Here is a 17610-nt window from a genome sequence, read left to right on the forward strand (position 1 = left end):
TTCAGGGGCCACAAATGGCCCTGGGCCCTACTTTCAACAGCTTTTGGTGTCAACTGGAAGTTTAAATTACATATTAAAGGGGATCTGTGCATCACAGATTCTCTTGGGCTAAATGACTAAACTGTAATATCTCTTTCCTCAACAAAGAATCAGAGGCCAACTTCACAGTCATGCTCCTCCCCTCAGAGCATCTAATCTGTATCCACACTACTGAATCAGCCAAGAAAATGGGAGAATTAAGATTTCTACAGGCCAATAAATGACATTGGGCTCTTCATAACAAAGGAATTATAAACGAATAAGATCTACATAATACCCGTTTTTCTTCCTTCTTTTCAAAGTGTAAAAAACAACTAAATACCAAACTTATAAAAGAAAAAAAAGCCCATTTACCAATTATTTCATAAAGTGACACATACACTCAACATACCATCAATCCAAATGGTTGAACCTCCTATGAAGACAGGTTATTAAATCAATGAGGCCTACTTTGGTAATTGGCGAAGTACACGTTGAAAGTTCTCACCTCTATTATCATAAATAAGATGGTTGATGTTAAGGAACGTTAAATTTGTATTTTTCTGTTTTTTTCTAAATGTATAGAAACTCATTATTCCACATAGGAATGAACTACGAAACTTTTGAGGTCATTTAATTCAAATCAGTTCACAGACAACAGAAGTTCTTGTAGTGACAGACGAACCATTTCATGACAGTTTAGTGAAGACAAGCAGCCAGAGGAGGGAGGGAGAGAAAACAGCTCATTAAGAATCCACTTCTTCTGCCCACTAACATTTAAGATCTTCAAAAAGACGTTAAGATCATCAGGTCAAGAAATACCTGAAAAAAGGAAACCATAACAGAAGCAAATTAAAATCCATTCCATCCTATTACGATGTCTCATTGTCTTTTTTTTTCCTTCTCTAAGTGTTCCTGGAGTTAAATAGTGTTTTCTGACTGTCAGGGAAAAACTAAAGCACACAAATTGAGATGTGAAAATGTTCCACACAAGCTCTTAATGATGAAACATTTTTGTTGGACAATATGAGCACCAAAAACAGGAAATACTTAAAGAAATAGAAAGTATTGGTTGCATTATGATCCTTTTATCCCAGTTAAAGTTTGTGCAAGTATTTCATCCTTCATTATTTCAGGGGGCAGAGAAAAAGACAAAAGAATGACAAGCGAGTGGATTAAAGAAGCGATTATCAAACGCCTTGAGCACAGAGGGAGACGGAGAGATGAAAAGTGCATTAGAGGACAACAAACCTTTGTTTTTGGTTGAGCTAATACAGACAGTCGTATCTACAGTAGAAACATGACACAGGCAGACCCCTCCCATCACACAGAGAGGGGCTTCCAGCCTCTCAATCCACAGTCACACATCAAGTTATTTACATGTTTTAGTAGTGTTCTTCATTATTCCATCAGAGGCTTGAAATGTACACAGCCAGCCAGGATTTCCTGTCATTCCAAACTCTTCCAGTGTGGTTATGGGTCGGATAATAACGTTAGCGGGTCGGTGGGAGGGGCGGAGAGGGAAACCAAACTGAAACCAGTCTCCGGTCTGAGGCCATCATGTCTCTGGAAGCTGGTTGATGTCGGTCAGGTTGGTGTCATTCAGGATTACTTTGATCCGATCCAGGGACTCAGCCTGTCGTATTCGTTCCAGCTGGACCTGCGGATAGAAAACAAACGCCGATTCTGATTTCATTATTTCTATCTGGATCACGGTTCCTAGGCGCTTCTAGAAAACGGTGTGAGATTCCCCCTGCCGGGTTGTGCAAAAGTATTCACACATTGTCCACATTTTCTCACATCTTATTAATCGGTCACTAGGCCTGTCACAATATTAAATTTTGCTGGATGATAAATTGTCCCAGAAGTTACTTCAATAAATGATAAAATGGCTGTTTTGAGACTATTTTCAAGTAACATATAATAATGCAAGAACACATTCTCAAAGATCAGTAAACTTTAAATTCCAATGAACATTTAACACTGGAACTGGAAGACATTCTAAATACCCCAAATAAATAAAACAACAGGAACAACATATAAAATTAATTATGAGGTTTTCAAAAATGACCAAAGCACCAGACTGAAAATTTTATTCATCCAGTTTTTGGTAGAAATAGAAAAACATGCAAATGGAAATTATGGTGCTCATTATAATTTATCATGTGATTAATTAATTTATTGCTTATTGCAACAGACCTTTTAATTGGATAAAAAAAAGGCATAATTTTCATTTGCACCTTTTTTATATATTAGAAATATGTTGAAAGATGGAAATAAAGAAATAACACAATTATTTTCTTAATTAAGAAAATAAATATTAATGTAATAACATTCCTTCATCCTAGCTTATTTGTTGCAGAGGATGAATCTGCAACTAAAAAAATACTTCAAACATGTGAAAAGTTCAACCCTTTCAATTTGACTCAACATCGGTACAGTTTAGGGCTGATCTGGTGATTATTTGTTGGATACATGGATTCATAATTTGAAAGCGAAAGGTGAATTTGCATCAGGTGAAGCCGAAGCTGCCACTTGAGGAGTTCAGTGTAGAAGTGGGGGAGGTGAGTAGAGATCTGAAAATTCACTAACAGGCAAACTGTTGCATATGTCAGGACCAAAGCAAGAACTAAACAGCCTCTGGTTACCTGAAGCGTCTGAGAAAGCTTGACAAAGTCCTTCTGGACCTGCTCACTAACGTCCAGCTCAGTCTGCAGCCGCTGGGCTTTGTCTCTCTCGTCCAGAACTTGACTTTCTAACGCACTCTATGGTAGGCACACACAGAATAAATGGAAAAAAGACACAAAAGATTTCACATTTCACCAGTTTCATTGAGAATATTCAGTTTATTCAATTACTTACAGATTTTTTTCCCCAACATGTCATGAGTTGGATATAACAGCAGCACAAACCTTTGCAGTGGCGACTTCTCTGAACTGCTGCTCCAGGCTCATCTTCACGGCCTGGAGGCTGTCCAGCGTCTCCGTCTTCTCAGCTAAACAGCTCTGCAGCTGCAAAAACAAACACGATGACATCAGAGGGTCAGGAGGACACAGCTGGCCCAATCACAGCCTTACTGCAGATTTAGAACATCAATATTACAAACTTGGATGGAAGGATAGAGGATAGGTGGGTGGGTGGGTGGGTGGGTGGATGGATGGATGGATGGATGGATGGATATGTACAGATGGATAGATGGATGTACACATGAACACATTAACACAGAGAGGCTGAGGGAACCTCACCTTGTCCTTCTCTGCTTTAACCCTCTCTAGCTCCATCTTCAGGCTGGAGAATGACGCTGCAGAGAAAACAGAGGCATCATTAGAGACAGAGACGCTCATCCTCAAAGGAGTTCTGATTCATGAATTATTTAACCAAGCGGCTGCAGTTTGAGCTCTGCTTGTTAGAAACACACCAACAGACCAAACACAACGAGCTGCTAAACACTACCAGACCGACCGGACCTCCAGAACCGGATGGGCTGGAAAAACAACATCAACACAATCTGGGGTTTAAAGTTGATGGACCCTCAGAAAACAGGCAATTACTTTAAAAACATATAAACTCACTTATTTATTTTAGCAAAAAAGTTCAGACATCAGATTTTTCCAGAAAAATATTTTCACAGAGGAAAAATTATTTATTTAGTTTTTAATTAGTTTTTAATTATTTGTTATGTTTTGGATCATTTACACTGCTAAGCTGGGAATTCAATCAATCAATCAATCAATCCATCAATCCATCAATCCATCCATCCATCCATCCATACTTGCATAGATATAAATACATTCATGTATTTATTTTAAAATAATTAATGAAATCTAATAGTATAAACCATAAGAAAAAACATGAAAAAACAGATGAAGTCATTTTCCTGAATTTAAGGATCTTTGTTGTTGATCAATGTAAAAACATATCATACACTGAAATACTATTAAATCCCACTTTTGGACATGCACATTTGCTTCTCAACATTGAATATAAAATCACATCTAAAGCTACAGTTCTGTGCAAAAGTCTTAAATCATCCCTCGCTTATTTAATTAATTATTATCATAAAACTAAAGAAAAAGAGCAGAAAAAAACAGAAAATTTTCCAGAAAGCCTGCAGAACTCCTGATCAAATTTGTTTTAGTAATTCTGTCTTAATATGAAAATACCAAGAAATGAGGGGAGGGTTTAAGACATCTGCACTGTACCGTAAAACAAACCGGTACAAATGTCAAACACACAGTGAGGTGAATTTTCTCACAGCAGAGGACACAAAAGGCCCATCCCTTTGAAGCCTGCTATGCTCAATCTGATAATTACAGTGCCTTGCAAAAAGTTTTCACACCCATTGAACTTTCCCACGGTCTGTCGTCACATTGAAACTGCAAACTTCATGTGAGAAACCCAGACAAGAGTGCATGAATGTATCATGAAATTAAATAATTTATTGCTTAAATATTTAAAAATCAAAAAGTATTGTATGCATTTGTATTCAACCTGACTTCACTTGAAGTAATCCCTAATTATAGAGGTCAACTGCAGTAAATTGAGTCTATTATGTCAGCTTTATTCTAAACTTTCATATAAAATACACAAAATGTGAAAAAGTACAAAGGCTGTGAATAATTTTGCAAGAAACTGTGTGCTGCTAACACACACAAGCTGTTAAGTTTAGCCTTTTCATACCTTCCAAGATGTCTGTAATACAATGATCAGTGGAGGTAAAACAAAAGCAGAAACAGAGGAGAGTTTTTTAAAATAAATGCCCAGCAACAGCAGGATGCCTGACGTTTATGCTACAGATTCTCACCTATCTCCTCCTTGCAGCCCTCGATCTCCAGTTGCAGGGTGTCTTCCAGGTTCTCCTTCAGACACTGCTCCGCCTGGATCTGCTCTTTCAAGAACAGGATCTCAGCTTTTAGCTTCTCCTCCACGTGATCAGCTGCCGTCCGCAGCGCCACAACGTCGTCCCGCAACTGCAGCACCAGGCCCTGCAGATCCTGCAGAACAATCCAGTTGAGAACTATTTAACTTCTTCTCATCTCAAGATGAGAAGTTTGGGTTGAACTAGTTGCTTCACATTTATTTTTCACATATTTTAACAATGCAGTTGTTGTATCTTTTTATATTTCCTATATTTGTATTTGTTAAATCATTTATCTGAGAGATTTCCAGGACATGAGCAGAAAATCTGACTGGAACATTTACGCCTTTCCACCTCTGTTCTTCTTTTATATTGCAGGAGAAACAGCTGAAACAATTAATTGGATTATTCGTGATTAATCAATTGATGAAATAATTGTCAACTAATTTAGTAATCAATTAATCGTTAACTGTATTGAGAGTTCAGACTCAAAAAAGCCATTTGCTAAAACCCTCCCCCCCAACATATTAGCAACCAAAAACTATAAATTTTGCATATAAGATTTAAAAAAAAGCCTTCTTTGTCTGTAAATATATCCTTCCCAAAACTACTCAAGTGGAATAGTTTTAGCTTCATCTGGTTCAAATTCTGTAAAAAAAAAAAAAAAAAAAAAAAAAGTCTATTAATCACCTTTTGCTATCCAATTATTAATCAGTTTATAAAAAATAATCATCAGATCAACCCCACACTGTATTGATAAGTCAAGCAGAAAGGTTTGATGTTAAAAGTATTTTTTAGCTGCAGATCCATCCGTTGCTACAAATGATCAAGTGTTCACTAAAGGATTGCAGTCGTTTCATTTTAGGCAATAAAATGTTTATTTTCCTATTTAAAAGTGAATTTGTTTATTTGCATCTTTTAATGTACTTCTAATATTCTAATAGCTTAAACTGTTAAATGAAAAATCTGCAGAATGTGCAAATTATACTATCCGATTAATCCATTAATTGTCAGAATAATCAATTACTCAAACAATTGTTAGTTGCAGTCCAATTAGATAATTATTTTTGAAGTAAATTAACTAAATTAGATTTAGTCTGTGAGGTGCACTGAAGGCGTACCTGCACAGTGTTGGGCATCTGGAAGTCTTCTTGCTGCTGCAGCTCTAGGTGCAGTCGGTGTTTCCCCTGCAGGCTTTCGTTGTCTCTCTGTAGTCGGCTTAGCTCATCTGCCACCTGCTCCCTCGACTTCAACAAAACCCCCTAAAAAAAAAAAAAAAAAAAAAAGAAAAGATAAAAAAATATTCTTCACATCTGCTTAGATCATCATTTCCTCCAGGGTGTTGCTTTTCATTTATGGTGTGATTTAAACTCATCTTTCGGCTTAAGCATCATGAACAGCAACAGATTTTCCAACTATTGAGCAGGAATGATTTTTGCTCTTACTTAATTTTATTTCTGTAACCGTGGCAACAAAGTTGGGTTGTTGTTTTTTTTTTGTTTTTTTACAACCTGGAGCAGCTGAATAGTCTCTCTAAAGCTCACCAATCCCAGAAGAGTTTAAAAGCCAGAGAAAGGAGGAGGAAGTTCAAACCATCTTCCGATGATCATAGTGGGTAAGGATCACATCCTCTACTCCAACATCTCTCTATTTACAGTTAAAAACAGATAGAACTGTTATTGTCTAATTGAGCTGTTAGCATGTTATGACACCAATGAGACTGCCATACAACAACAGTCTTCAGTCAGAAGCTTCAATTTGTTGCAAGACTGACTGCTAGTGGAGATCCTGCCTGCCCATAGCTTCATCATTCACAGCGACTCTTTGAAGATACTACAATTCATAAAATACTTTTAATGTCACAAAAGAAAACTAAATGTTTCTGTGACTCATATCAATCAAGTATCTTCTGTTTGAGTTTTTTGTTGTTGTGGAAAGTGTTTTTCTTTTTTTTGTCACTCCCAGTTTATATAGTATTAATAAATATAATTTTCCATTTTATTCTCCAATAGGCCCTCCTCTTATTGTTTGAAAACTTTTTGAAAAAAAGAAAAGTAAATTCTTAATAATAAAGTCCAATCAGTAATAGGTATAAAGGCGTGTAGCGCATCCTAAACCCATTAACCTCGTCTTGTTATCAGTTGGTTGTGAAAAGCAGTGATTAAGTGGAGTAATAAAACCAGCAGACAGGAGCCACAAGCTGCCGCTTAGCTTGGCTGCAAATGATCAACAAAGACAAACTGATGAAGCTTTTCAGGCCGGCTGTCATCTTTTATATGCTGACAATAAAGCCATCAGGCGGGGACAGGCGGTGTGGCGTTAACAGCTGAACATGCTGCTCACCATCTGCTCCTGTGTGCTCCTCTTAGCCTCACTGAAGGCCTGCTGTAGTGTGCTGAGCAGCGCTTCTGATTCCTGGACTCTCTGCATGAGGGCAGAGACCTGTGAAGAGAAATCAAAACACGAGAGACTGCTAAATTACACTCATAAAACCTATAAATAGAGACGTTATGAAACATAAATAAAGAATAGCTGGCATGTTTTTGGCAATAAAAAAAGGCTCTGTAGTTACATCTCACTTCAGAACAAGAAGCTAGTACCATAGCTACAAGATAATGGACAATGTGGGTCACAGTGTTGGTGGATTATTGTTGTAAAATGAACGCAAACTGTTTTCCTGGAGAAATCTGTCAATAGGACAACTCTTAGCAGGCACTCTTCAGCACAGGTGTAGTTCACCTGTACTGAAAAACAGGCTGAATGAGTTGGCAAAAAGAACTTTTAAGTACCTGGGTAGGGTGCCAGATCACTCAGTCTCCAAATTAGTGCCTTCAGGCAGGATTTCACCTCACTTCCTGCTGCTCTCCAGACAAACCACCACATAAATCTTTGCCGTCAGTACTTTTGTCTTGGATATGCACCGAGGCACAACTCTTTGACAACTTTCAGATGTCATGTTTGCATTGTTACATATTTATCCATTATGAAAATGAACACGCCTATCATCAGCTATAACCCTGAACACAACTGATGTAAAAATGAACAGAAATTCCTTTGAAATTAATGCTTCTTCATAAACTGCAGTCATCAGATTGTGATCTTTGCAGAGCAGAAACCTGCAGAATATGACCTAGAGGTTTGTGGCTGGCCACAGCTCCACCACCCATCTAAAAGTAACTTCTCACTTACAAACTGACAAAACACACATGCTATTCTAAAGTATTTGGTTTGATTATTTTTTGCAGTACAATGTTGCAATGCAGATACGTCTGCAGATTCTTATCTCTCTGATTTCCTTTTCCACATCAGAGAGCAGCAACAGAATGTTTTTGGTGTTGGAGATTAACTCGAAACAAAGCAGAATCTGTAAAATCCTTCATCACAAAATCGGTCGGCATGTTGGTGGTTCTCAGGGGTTATTAGCAAGAAATGCAGATAATATCAGCTGCTGCTCTCATCTTGTTTTAAAGCTGCTTTCTTCCCACTGTGACACCTACAGCTATCTGATGTGAGAAAAGTTATTCAAGATGTCTTGTATTTTCTTCAGAGATAATGCTGTGAAGTGTTTTGTCACATTCTCATTACTAATAACTTTTTGTCCTTTTTTGCTTATTTGCCAACTCAGGCTTTAACTAAATGATTTCATCGTAGAAATTTAAGGACAATTCCTACAAGGTCTGTTGGACTAATTAATAGCATTTTTTTCATCTTTCACATTCAACAGATTTGTTTTCAGTTGAATTCTACATAGGTGAGATTATTATTCATTACAATTAATCATTTCATTAGATTAATCGTTTCATTAGATTTATAGGACACATACCTTAGCATCAGTTTCCTCATTTCCTACTTTTACCGATTCTTCTAGACTTTGTTTCTCCGTCATCGTCCTCTCCAGCTGATCGTTAGCCTGACGCAGCATGGCCTGCAGCTTCTTCACCTGCATGAAAAAGAAAAATAGTCAAACTATGGAGACTTCTCCAACACGAAGCATCACAGTTGAATTACACCAATGCTTCTTCAAAATAAACAATAAATTAGGTCACAAAATATGATGGTTTCATAAAAAGAAAGAAATCTGGATTTTCTTTGTGAAAGCAGAGAAGAGTACCTGATCTCGTGTTTCGGCCTCCTGTCCTTGAATGGCCTGCAGCTGCTTCTCATAGTTGGAGCACATGTCGCAGCGTCGGCCGAGCTTCCTGCCAGCGTTTTTTACCTGGTTCAACAAAAACGTTCATGAATGATCATCAGTCCACATCAGCACTCAGTACATCTGGAGTTCCTCAAGGCTACATTCTGAGCCTTCTCATGTTTTATTTAACAAAAGCATCTTTTCTTTTACAATGTGACCCTCCCCTTCAGCATAAATATTTAGTAACTTTATAGCTTCTTTTGGACTAAATAAACTACATGAAATCACTGATTACATCCAGATGAAGTTGATGTCACTGAAATGAAACGTAAAATAGTGGACACCTGGAGGTAGCCGTTGTCAGAAATCACAAAAATTGGAGACCTCTTTTTAAGAAGTTTATAACTAACTATATAGTTCAAACGCCAAACAGTCCCTCCTGTATTCAGCAATTCCACATGGAAATTCACAAAAGAAAATCAGTAGATTGCCGCATTTTTTCACAAATACGTAATTGTGAGCTTAATGCAAATCTTTTGCAAAAATTGCCAAAAATTATTGGGTTTAATGACTGTAGACTCCCAACTGCAGTTGGCAGTATTTCCTACTTCTACAGCACTTCTGCCTCAGCCTAAGTCAATGTCAAGTTATTGTACGTAAAGTCACATTTACTGTCATATGTAAACACAAAAATAGCAAAATCTCTAAGGGAGCAACACAAAACCTGTGTTGACTCTGGTTGGTCAGTTCCACTGTTTGCTCACCATACTTAATATGCATTAATGCACTGAGTGGAAAGCGAAACTAAAGTCCAACATCTTCCTTATTTCTGCTCTTGGGGGAACAGCCAATCACCACAAAGGAAAATGGCTTCCTTGCAAACACAAGTAGCATCAAGAGGTATTTCAGCTTCCCAAGATGCATTTTTTTTTAGATATTTTCGACATGCTTTACAAAAAAACTAACAAAAAAAGGCAAATAGATGAATTTCCAGCAATAATTTGGAACATTATGACACCAAAAAGTCTCAAGAGCTATTAGTCTATTTTTTAATCACTCCTAATATTTTTTCTGAGAAAACAAAAAAACTGAATATTTATCTCTTTTGAAGTTCATATTGGGAAAAATACATAAAACTCAACAAAACTACTTTTGTTGAGTATCAAAGGTTTAGTTATCATCCCATATAATTTGGGATTATGTTCCAAACTGGAATGGATACGGAGTAGTAAATAGGTGGGGGTTCACTGTATTGGTAGAAAGTAAACAGGGAGCTTAAAGCACAGAAAACCAATCTGTGCACCTCTTGCTGCAGCAGGTTCCACTCGGTGTCGCTGACGAGCCGGTAGCCGGACGGCGGTAAGTAGGCAGTGTCCGGAGCGTGGGAGATGCTGGACAGCAGCGATGCCGTCTCCTCCTGTTCTGGGGTCATGGCTTTTATCGCTTTCTCCTGGTCCTTAGTCAGCAGGAAGTGACCGGCCGTCAGCTTGATAGAGCTGATGGACGAGGTCTCACCAAAACTACTGTCTGTCACGCCGCAGTCGGCCCCCACCAGGGGCCCAAAGTCCGATTCGTCCAGGTTGCTAGCCGACTTGGCCTTGTGGTTGTGTCCGCCGAGTCCCTGCTGCGAAGACAGAGAGGACCCGAGGCTGTCAGTTGACTGGACTCTGCGCAGGTTGTCCTTGTAGGGGTCCAAAGGGCTGCCGGCAACAATGTCGGTGTCTAAGGAGTGTATGGATCCATGAGCGCTGTGGTTGGTCGGAGGCTAACAGAAAAAACAAAGAAATAAGAGTTTAGAGGAAAGAAAATTTGTGGTTCCAATAAAAAAAAACAACCGAGATTTTAAAGCAAAGCTAGAGAAAATATTTTTTCAGGAAACCTTTTTAAGTGCTACTGAAGTTAAATAGGAACAATGTGACACCAAGAATGAGCACTTTAAATCCAACTAAACTGCTGCTAGCAATGCCCCCCAAGTCAACGTTTACACTCGCAGGTGGAAATGGCTGCAAACAGATGCGCAATTATACAACCGTCTACAATCCGTCTACAATCTTTGAAAAGCAGACATGTCGCCTTCTGCACAACCAACAACAATGCAGCAAGTGGTTTCTGGATGGTAAGTCAACAACATGTACACTGTATCCGCTGTAGATCAGCCATTGTACAGTGGATACAGCGGTAAAACCCGCTGACCAAATGTGCTGGAGCTCAGCTTGGATTGATGGATAACACACAGTGCTCTCAATTATGACTTAATAATCTGGAGGTTTTTGAAATGGCTCATCTTCCAAAGACCACAAAAAAATAAACTTATGGCCAAAAAACAGTGTTTAGCATTTGGGATGTTTTTAGCCACCGTAGAAACTCAAATGGACGAATAATGCAAAAATGAGTTTTGCATAATTTCTGTCAGCAGATTAACCATAAAATAATTTTGTATTTAAATTAATTTATTTAGACATGAAATTTATTTATTTAATTTTGTCCCTTTTAACACTCCATAAACATTTTAAATCAGACTTAAGTAGCATTTCCCACTGTGATACAGTGTAAATTTAAAAGTTACCTAGAACTGTAAATTATAGCCCCAAATAAATCTGAGGAAACAAATGCAGCTTTAGTAAGAAGTAGTTATTTACAGCATAGGTTCATTGTTGCATGCAGCAGCTGCTGAAACATAATTCAACTTATTTTGCAGTGCTGTTGCCCTTTTTCAAACTGCACAGCAACAAACTCTCTGGGAGTCACAATGACTTTCAGTTCCTACAGAACCATTACTGAGACCAATTTTCTTTCTTGGTTTGTGTACATTCTACCAGAGGAACGCTGTGGTTGCTCGACAGTTGCTGCAGAGTCACCTTTTATGCTGAGAAATTAGGCAGAAGTGACCACAGTTGCAACAAAATTGATACAAGTGTTGCGACTGATCACAGTGAGATTGGGTTAAAAGGTTTTCTAGACTTTGAGGACTTCAAACAACTTTTTGAAACCAAAGTATTAAACCGCTGACCTAGAGCCAGAGGTTAACCATTAAAAATAAAGTTTTATAGTTTTAAACCAATCAAAGTTTCAGCTAATTAAAACAATGACGACAGAAAACTAAGTATTAAAGACCTGTAAAATTTCCCAGATGTCTTATATATTTAAAATCTGAACGTAAATCACAGTGTTTATTCTCTTTTGTGTTTGTGTATATAAAAACATCCCAATTTTCTCCTTTGCTCCTCTCATTTGTTCCACTTTTGATGCATAAAACCAGTAATGGAGACAAAGAACGATAAAAAGACGTTTTCAGTTCGAAGCCGTGAGGAACAAAACACGTGAGGTCAGAGCGTGAAGGTGAAGAAGCTCACGTTTCCACCAGGGAACAGAACATGAAGCAACACCAAGACGAGCTGCTGTGCGTCTCGGGGGGATAGATCGGATGACATGACATACCTCCTCAACGCTCAGCCCCAGGAAGTCCTCCAGAGGCTCAGTGTTGTCTCCTCCATCATCCTCCTGCAGGTCCTTCACCAGGCTCAGCCTCTCCTTCTCATCCTCCTCCTGGGAAAAAAGACAGATCTTAATCAGAATTTGTCCCATTTTCCTGCCCCTCCCAGCAATAATATCACTAAGTGGTGACTTTATTAGATAAACTAGTATAATCTCATATAATCTAGTCATCAGCTTGGACAAATTCTGCCATCAAAGATAACAACATTAAGAGACGCTGAGGGGGTTTTATGTTACTAGATAATGCATATATTGTTCTCGCAATCCTCCTCTTTTCATTGGATAAAAGATTTACAGAGTGCATTTCATTTTTAAAGAGTTGATGGAACTAGGTGTTTTTATTTATTATCTGTACACTCCAGTTAGCGATTGATCGATTACTAAACTAGTCGACGATTGTTGTAATCGATTAATCACAATTAATCTGATTAATCAATTAAGTCCTAAAATGTTTTTGATTAATTGTGATTAATTAATTACAGACCCTATAATTAACTTGACAAAAAAATTAATGCAACACTAATAAAAATCCAAATTCAAAAATACTTTATTGATCCCAAAGGAAAATTAAATGTTGTAACTTATATCAATTCAAATTCTTCAAAGAGTTTTTGTAGACAGTGACGGCTATCAAAAAACATCAAATTTGTATTTAGAAAAAATACAATATTATTGAAAGATGACCAAATATCCCTTAAATGACCTCAAACTGAGAATCAAAACAGCAAGTAAATGAACAGAAAGACCTTGACTTCTACACAAAACAGCCTCATGTGTTTAGCATGGAGGTCCTGGCCTCCTGCGTGTTCCCAAAAGCAGCACCATGTCTGCAGGGAAATGAGCTCCATTAAACCCCGCAAGGTGCCCTGTGGTATCAGAGCATTAGAAGAAAATCCTTTTAGACCCGGAAGCTGTAGATTAGATGGATCCAGTTCATCCCTCCACTCACAGTGCAGCTGGTTTATGATTCATCGCTACTCGGATTACAGTGACCGTAAAGCTTTCCTTACGGAAAAACACACAAACTCAAGGTTCCCTCAACATTTTTCATGTCAAGATTCCCTGAATTTTCCTGAGTCAGTTTCCAGCAGTGGTAGTTCTAACGTAATTAGCGACCAGAATGTCCAAACAGTTTGCAATGCAGGCCAAAATACACAGGCTGAAAGCACTTAATAAACAAAAACTCAAACATTTCATGTGACATTTTTCTTAAGCTTCTCAATAATAAAAAGAACATCCAAGATTTTAATTAAAGGGAAAAGTTGCTAATTTTTTTTGCAGAAAAGGAACTGAAAATGGTGGCATCATGTTGGAGCAGCTCTGTTAGTTCTGATTTGTTCTTTTCCAGACATTTCTTCATCATTTTTTTTGTTTGTTTGTTTGAATTGTTAAATATTTGGAAAACTGTTCCCTCTAGTAGTAGATGCTGTGCAGCTGGAAGGATTTCTGCTCTTACTTTTTCACTTCCAGATGGTTTATATTATGTGTAACCATGGCAACAAGATGACAATTAACTGGGAGCAGCTGATTAGCATTTCAAAAACTCACATAACACCTGAACTATGACCCCAAAATCCCCAGAGGAGTTAAAAAAAAGGAGGCTTTATGAACCATGGATAGAGATTCAAAGAAGAGTGGCAAAAGTAAATGAGGTGGATTAGCAGAGCTTGCCAGCAACTGGTGGTTTCATCCAGCATGTGTTAATGTTAAATATCATCTCTGCTGCCCGAATATTGAGCTGTTAACATGTCAGATCGTCCCAGCCATCCCTTATGGTGTGTAGCACTGGGAAGCAGTGGGAAGGCTGGGATGGTGTTTAACAGATAGCCATGTTCTCTAAAATGTAATGTATATTGATGGTTTCATAAAGATGTTTTTATGATGTAAAGCACTTTGAAAGCACTTGCTGCTGAAATGTGCTATACAAAAAAACTTGACTTAAAGTTGGTGTAAAAAGTAAACTTTTTAAAAATTCAAATATCTTTCTTAATACTTTGACAAATTTCTGACTTTTCCAAACTACAGTGACATTCCATGTCATTGTTTTCATGTCATTGTTTTCACTCATCTGTGAAATGGGATACTCTTGGACCTTGTTATCTAGTTGTCATAATGCTGACAATTAGTAGCAAAGCACTGTGTCCCTTTTTCTTTTATATATCATGAGTACATTTAAGGGTAACACTTTATTTGAAGGGGGTTGAATAAGACTAACATGACACTGTCATAAAAACCTGTCATGAACATGAATAAGCCTTCATGAATATTTATGACTGTTGTCATAAAGCGTCATTCGGTAAATTATGACACTTTTATTATTAATTACTTTTATTATTCAAAATGTCTTTGTTATGAAAACTTGACATTAACCAAGAAATCATTACTGATATAATTTTTTTTATAAAAGTATTACTGATTGCACTTTAAAAATGAGGTAACTTTATGTTATTAAAGGTAAAGTTTAAACAGTAATGATTTATTGGTTAATGTAAAGTTGTCATAACAAAGACATTTTGAATAATGTCAACTTTGTATTAAAAGTGTCATAATTTACCGAATGACGCTTTATGACAACAGTCATAACTATTCATGAAGGCTTATTCATGTTCATGACAGGTGTTATGTCATGTTTATGACAGTGTCATGACAGTCTTATTCACCCCCCTTCAAATAAAGTGTTACCCATTTAAGATTTAGCGTGCTATGTTGGCAACATAGGCAACTACTGACTACCATTGCTCGCTGACCAATGGTAGTCAGCGAGCAGCTTGTTAACCTTCAGCATGGAGCTTGTGCGTGTGACGTCATGTTTCAACGTGTTTATCGTGGAACCCTGCTAACAGCCTCAAGCATATTTAGCCAAGAGATTATTGAGCTCATGCATTTTGTCGTCATTTACCACTTCCAACCACATTTGCGAAAAAAAAGTAAACCATCCATCAAACCGAGCTCAAGGGAAAACTGAAACTTCTACAGCAAAGCGATGAGTGACCGCTGCTGTACCTGGTCCTTCTTCTTCATCTCCTCCACCTGGCGGAGCTGTTCGGAGGACAGCACGCTCTCTATCCTCTGCATGTCCCTCATGAGGAGGCGCTGGGACTCCAGGAACTGGTCGTTGGCCCGCTGCCACGTCTGCTTCAGCTGGTTGTGCTGCTGCCGCTCCAACTCCAGTTTGTGACACACTGTGAGACACAGAGGAGATTACCATCAGCTGCACCTTCAACCTCAACCACATTCCTAGAGTTTCGCATGTTAAAGAGGAACAACATCATTCATGAGAAATGTATCTGCCTATGTTGCTACATATATATAACCTGGTCTACAGAGACTTTTCCAGCCACAAAATTCTAAAAAAAAAAATCTCCAAAATACAAAAGGGAATGAGCCAAAATGTAGGCAGGCATACTCTTCAGTCTCAAATTTTCCATTTAACGAATCTGCTACACACATTTTCTACTTCTAAGCTTTCTTTTAATCAAAAAGCTTCCACTGGAAGCCCTGAAACGAACCATCATGGAGCTCTTTGCGTAGTTTTTCTGCATCTTCCTGCAGCACAGACTTCTGCGTGTTCAGCACAGCCACATACATCTCCAGGTCTGTACGACACGACTTCTCAGCCTCCAGAACGTGATTCAGCTCCTTCACCTGCCAAAAAAAAAAACATACATATAAAAAAAAATAATCAAACCAACCACAGCTTCTAATCTGGAAAATAAAACAAATGTTGTGTTTAATGGTGAAAGCTTTCCAGAATAGAAGCCAAAACTCTTTTAAAGTGATTTCAGTCTATCATTATCAAGGTTTTCTGAAGGTCTTGGGGTTAAAAAACTATAATATTAGGCTCTTTGATACCAGCAGCCTCTTAAAAAGACGTATTGTTCCAGTTTGCTTAGTTGAATCACTAAAAATTACAAACATACTCTCCACTAATTGAGACTCTTACTGTCCGCAGCAATAAGCATCTACAACAACTCTTTGATAAAACTTGGATGATGTGATTGCCAACAATATTTTATTTTTCTTGGGATTAATAAAGTATTTTTAATTGAACTGAGTTGAACTGAAATGAATAGTCCTTCTCTTAAAGAAAGGACTATCGTAAGCTAAATCTAAAGAAATGATAGGAAACATTGTAGCAGCATGATACAGATCACAGAAGTTGAGATAATATATAATTTCTAAAATTAATCAAATACATTTCTTACAGGCACAAACTAAAAAAAACTGCCATCATTTAAAAACCAAATATTCCTGACTGACCTTGGACGCCTCCAGCTCCTTCACCCGGTCCTCGGCGCTGCTCAGCTTGGCCTTCAGCGCTGCGATCTCCTGCTCCATGGGCATCACCACGGAGCGCAGCTTCTCTGCATCCTCCTGAGCCTGAAACATCGACGCATTTTCAAACTCAAACCACTAACAAATACATAGTGTTGGGGCCATTGCAGATAGAAAAAACAAAAACAAAAAGGAGGAGTAAATTTCTGCCATAAAACTCAGAAATTTTCTAGAAAACATATGGAAAATTTTTAGCTCCAGAAGTCAAAGATTTGCAAGAAAAACTCAAGTTACTAAGTTTTTTTTTTCTAGAAAGTCTCTCATTTATCTCAAAATTTGAGCTTAATGAGTTTTTCAACTTTTTTATCCATTTATGTATTCTGTTTTAGATTTTAAAATAAATCTCTAGTCACAGTTCTTAGGAGCCAAGGTTCTCAGAGTGAGATCTTGTTATCTACCTTCTTCATTTCATCCTCCAGGTTCTCCTCCTCCTGTCCCTCCGTGAGGCGCCGCCTTAAGTCGCCCATCTCCCGCTCCATTGCCTCTCGGTACTGGTTCCACTGGGCTCGCTCCTGCTCCAGGCGCTGGTGGAACTGGACCTCATATTCACACACTGTATCTGGAGACAGAGAACAAAAAGAAACATGTAGTTTAGACGTAAACAGAAACATTAACAGTTCTGTTATTAGGTTTTAATTGCAGACTTCACCTTTATTTTCTTAACTAATGATAAAATAGAATTATAATAAGAAAAATACGTTGTAACTAGAGGTGTGCCGATCGATCGGTCACCGATCATAGTCGGGCCGATTTTCGTGAAAAAGTGCATGAT

General features: G+C 37.9%; 1 protein-coding gene across 2 annotated transcripts in view; it reads right to left on the reverse strand.

The window, feature by feature from the left end:
- Window positions 1-634: 634 nt before the first annotated feature.
- The window catches only part of rabep1 (rabaptin, RAB GTPase binding effector protein 1), a 26235-nt gene continuing 9259 nt past the window's right edge, over window positions 635-17610 (reverse strand). The window contains exons 4-19 of one of the 2 annotated variants that reach the window (XM_015051361.1): window positions 17237-17397; window positions 16764-16883; window positions 16013-16148; window positions 15507-15685; window positions 12447-12554; window positions 10312-10773; window positions 8988-9092; window positions 8700-8816; window positions 7220-7318; window positions 5998-6138; window positions 4823-5012; window positions 4699-4710; window positions 3264-3319; window positions 2931-3029; window positions 2667-2783; window positions 635-1678 (exon numbers count right to left, since the gene is read on the reverse strand). In XM_015051361.1, the coding sequence (XP_014906847.1) occupies window positions 1577-1678; window positions 2667-2783; window positions 2931-3029; window positions 3264-3319; window positions 4699-4710; window positions 4823-5012; window positions 5998-6138; window positions 7220-7318; window positions 8700-8816; window positions 8988-9092; window positions 10312-10773; window positions 12447-12554; window positions 15507-15685; window positions 16013-16148; window positions 16764-16883; window positions 17237-17397 (2204 nt within the window). In that variant the 3' untranslated portion in view covers window positions 635-1576. The remainder of the gene's footprint in view (window positions 1679-2666; window positions 2784-2930; window positions 3030-3263; window positions 3320-4698; window positions 4711-4822; window positions 5013-5997; window positions 6139-7219; window positions 7319-8699; window positions 8817-8987; window positions 9093-10311; window positions 10774-12446; window positions 12555-15506; window positions 15686-16012; window positions 16149-16763; window positions 16884-17236; window positions 17398-17610) is intronic. The other variant, XM_015051362.1, reaches the window with a different exon arrangement.

Source organism: Poecilia latipinna, unplaced genomic scaffold, assembly GCF_001443285.1.
Source record: "Poecilia latipinna isolate Pla-1442-1.1 unplaced genomic scaffold, P_latipinna-1.0 Scaffold1042, whole genome shotgun sequence".
Lineage (NCBI taxonomy): Eukaryota > Metazoa > Chordata > Actinopteri > Cyprinodontiformes > Poeciliidae > Poecilia > Poecilia latipinna.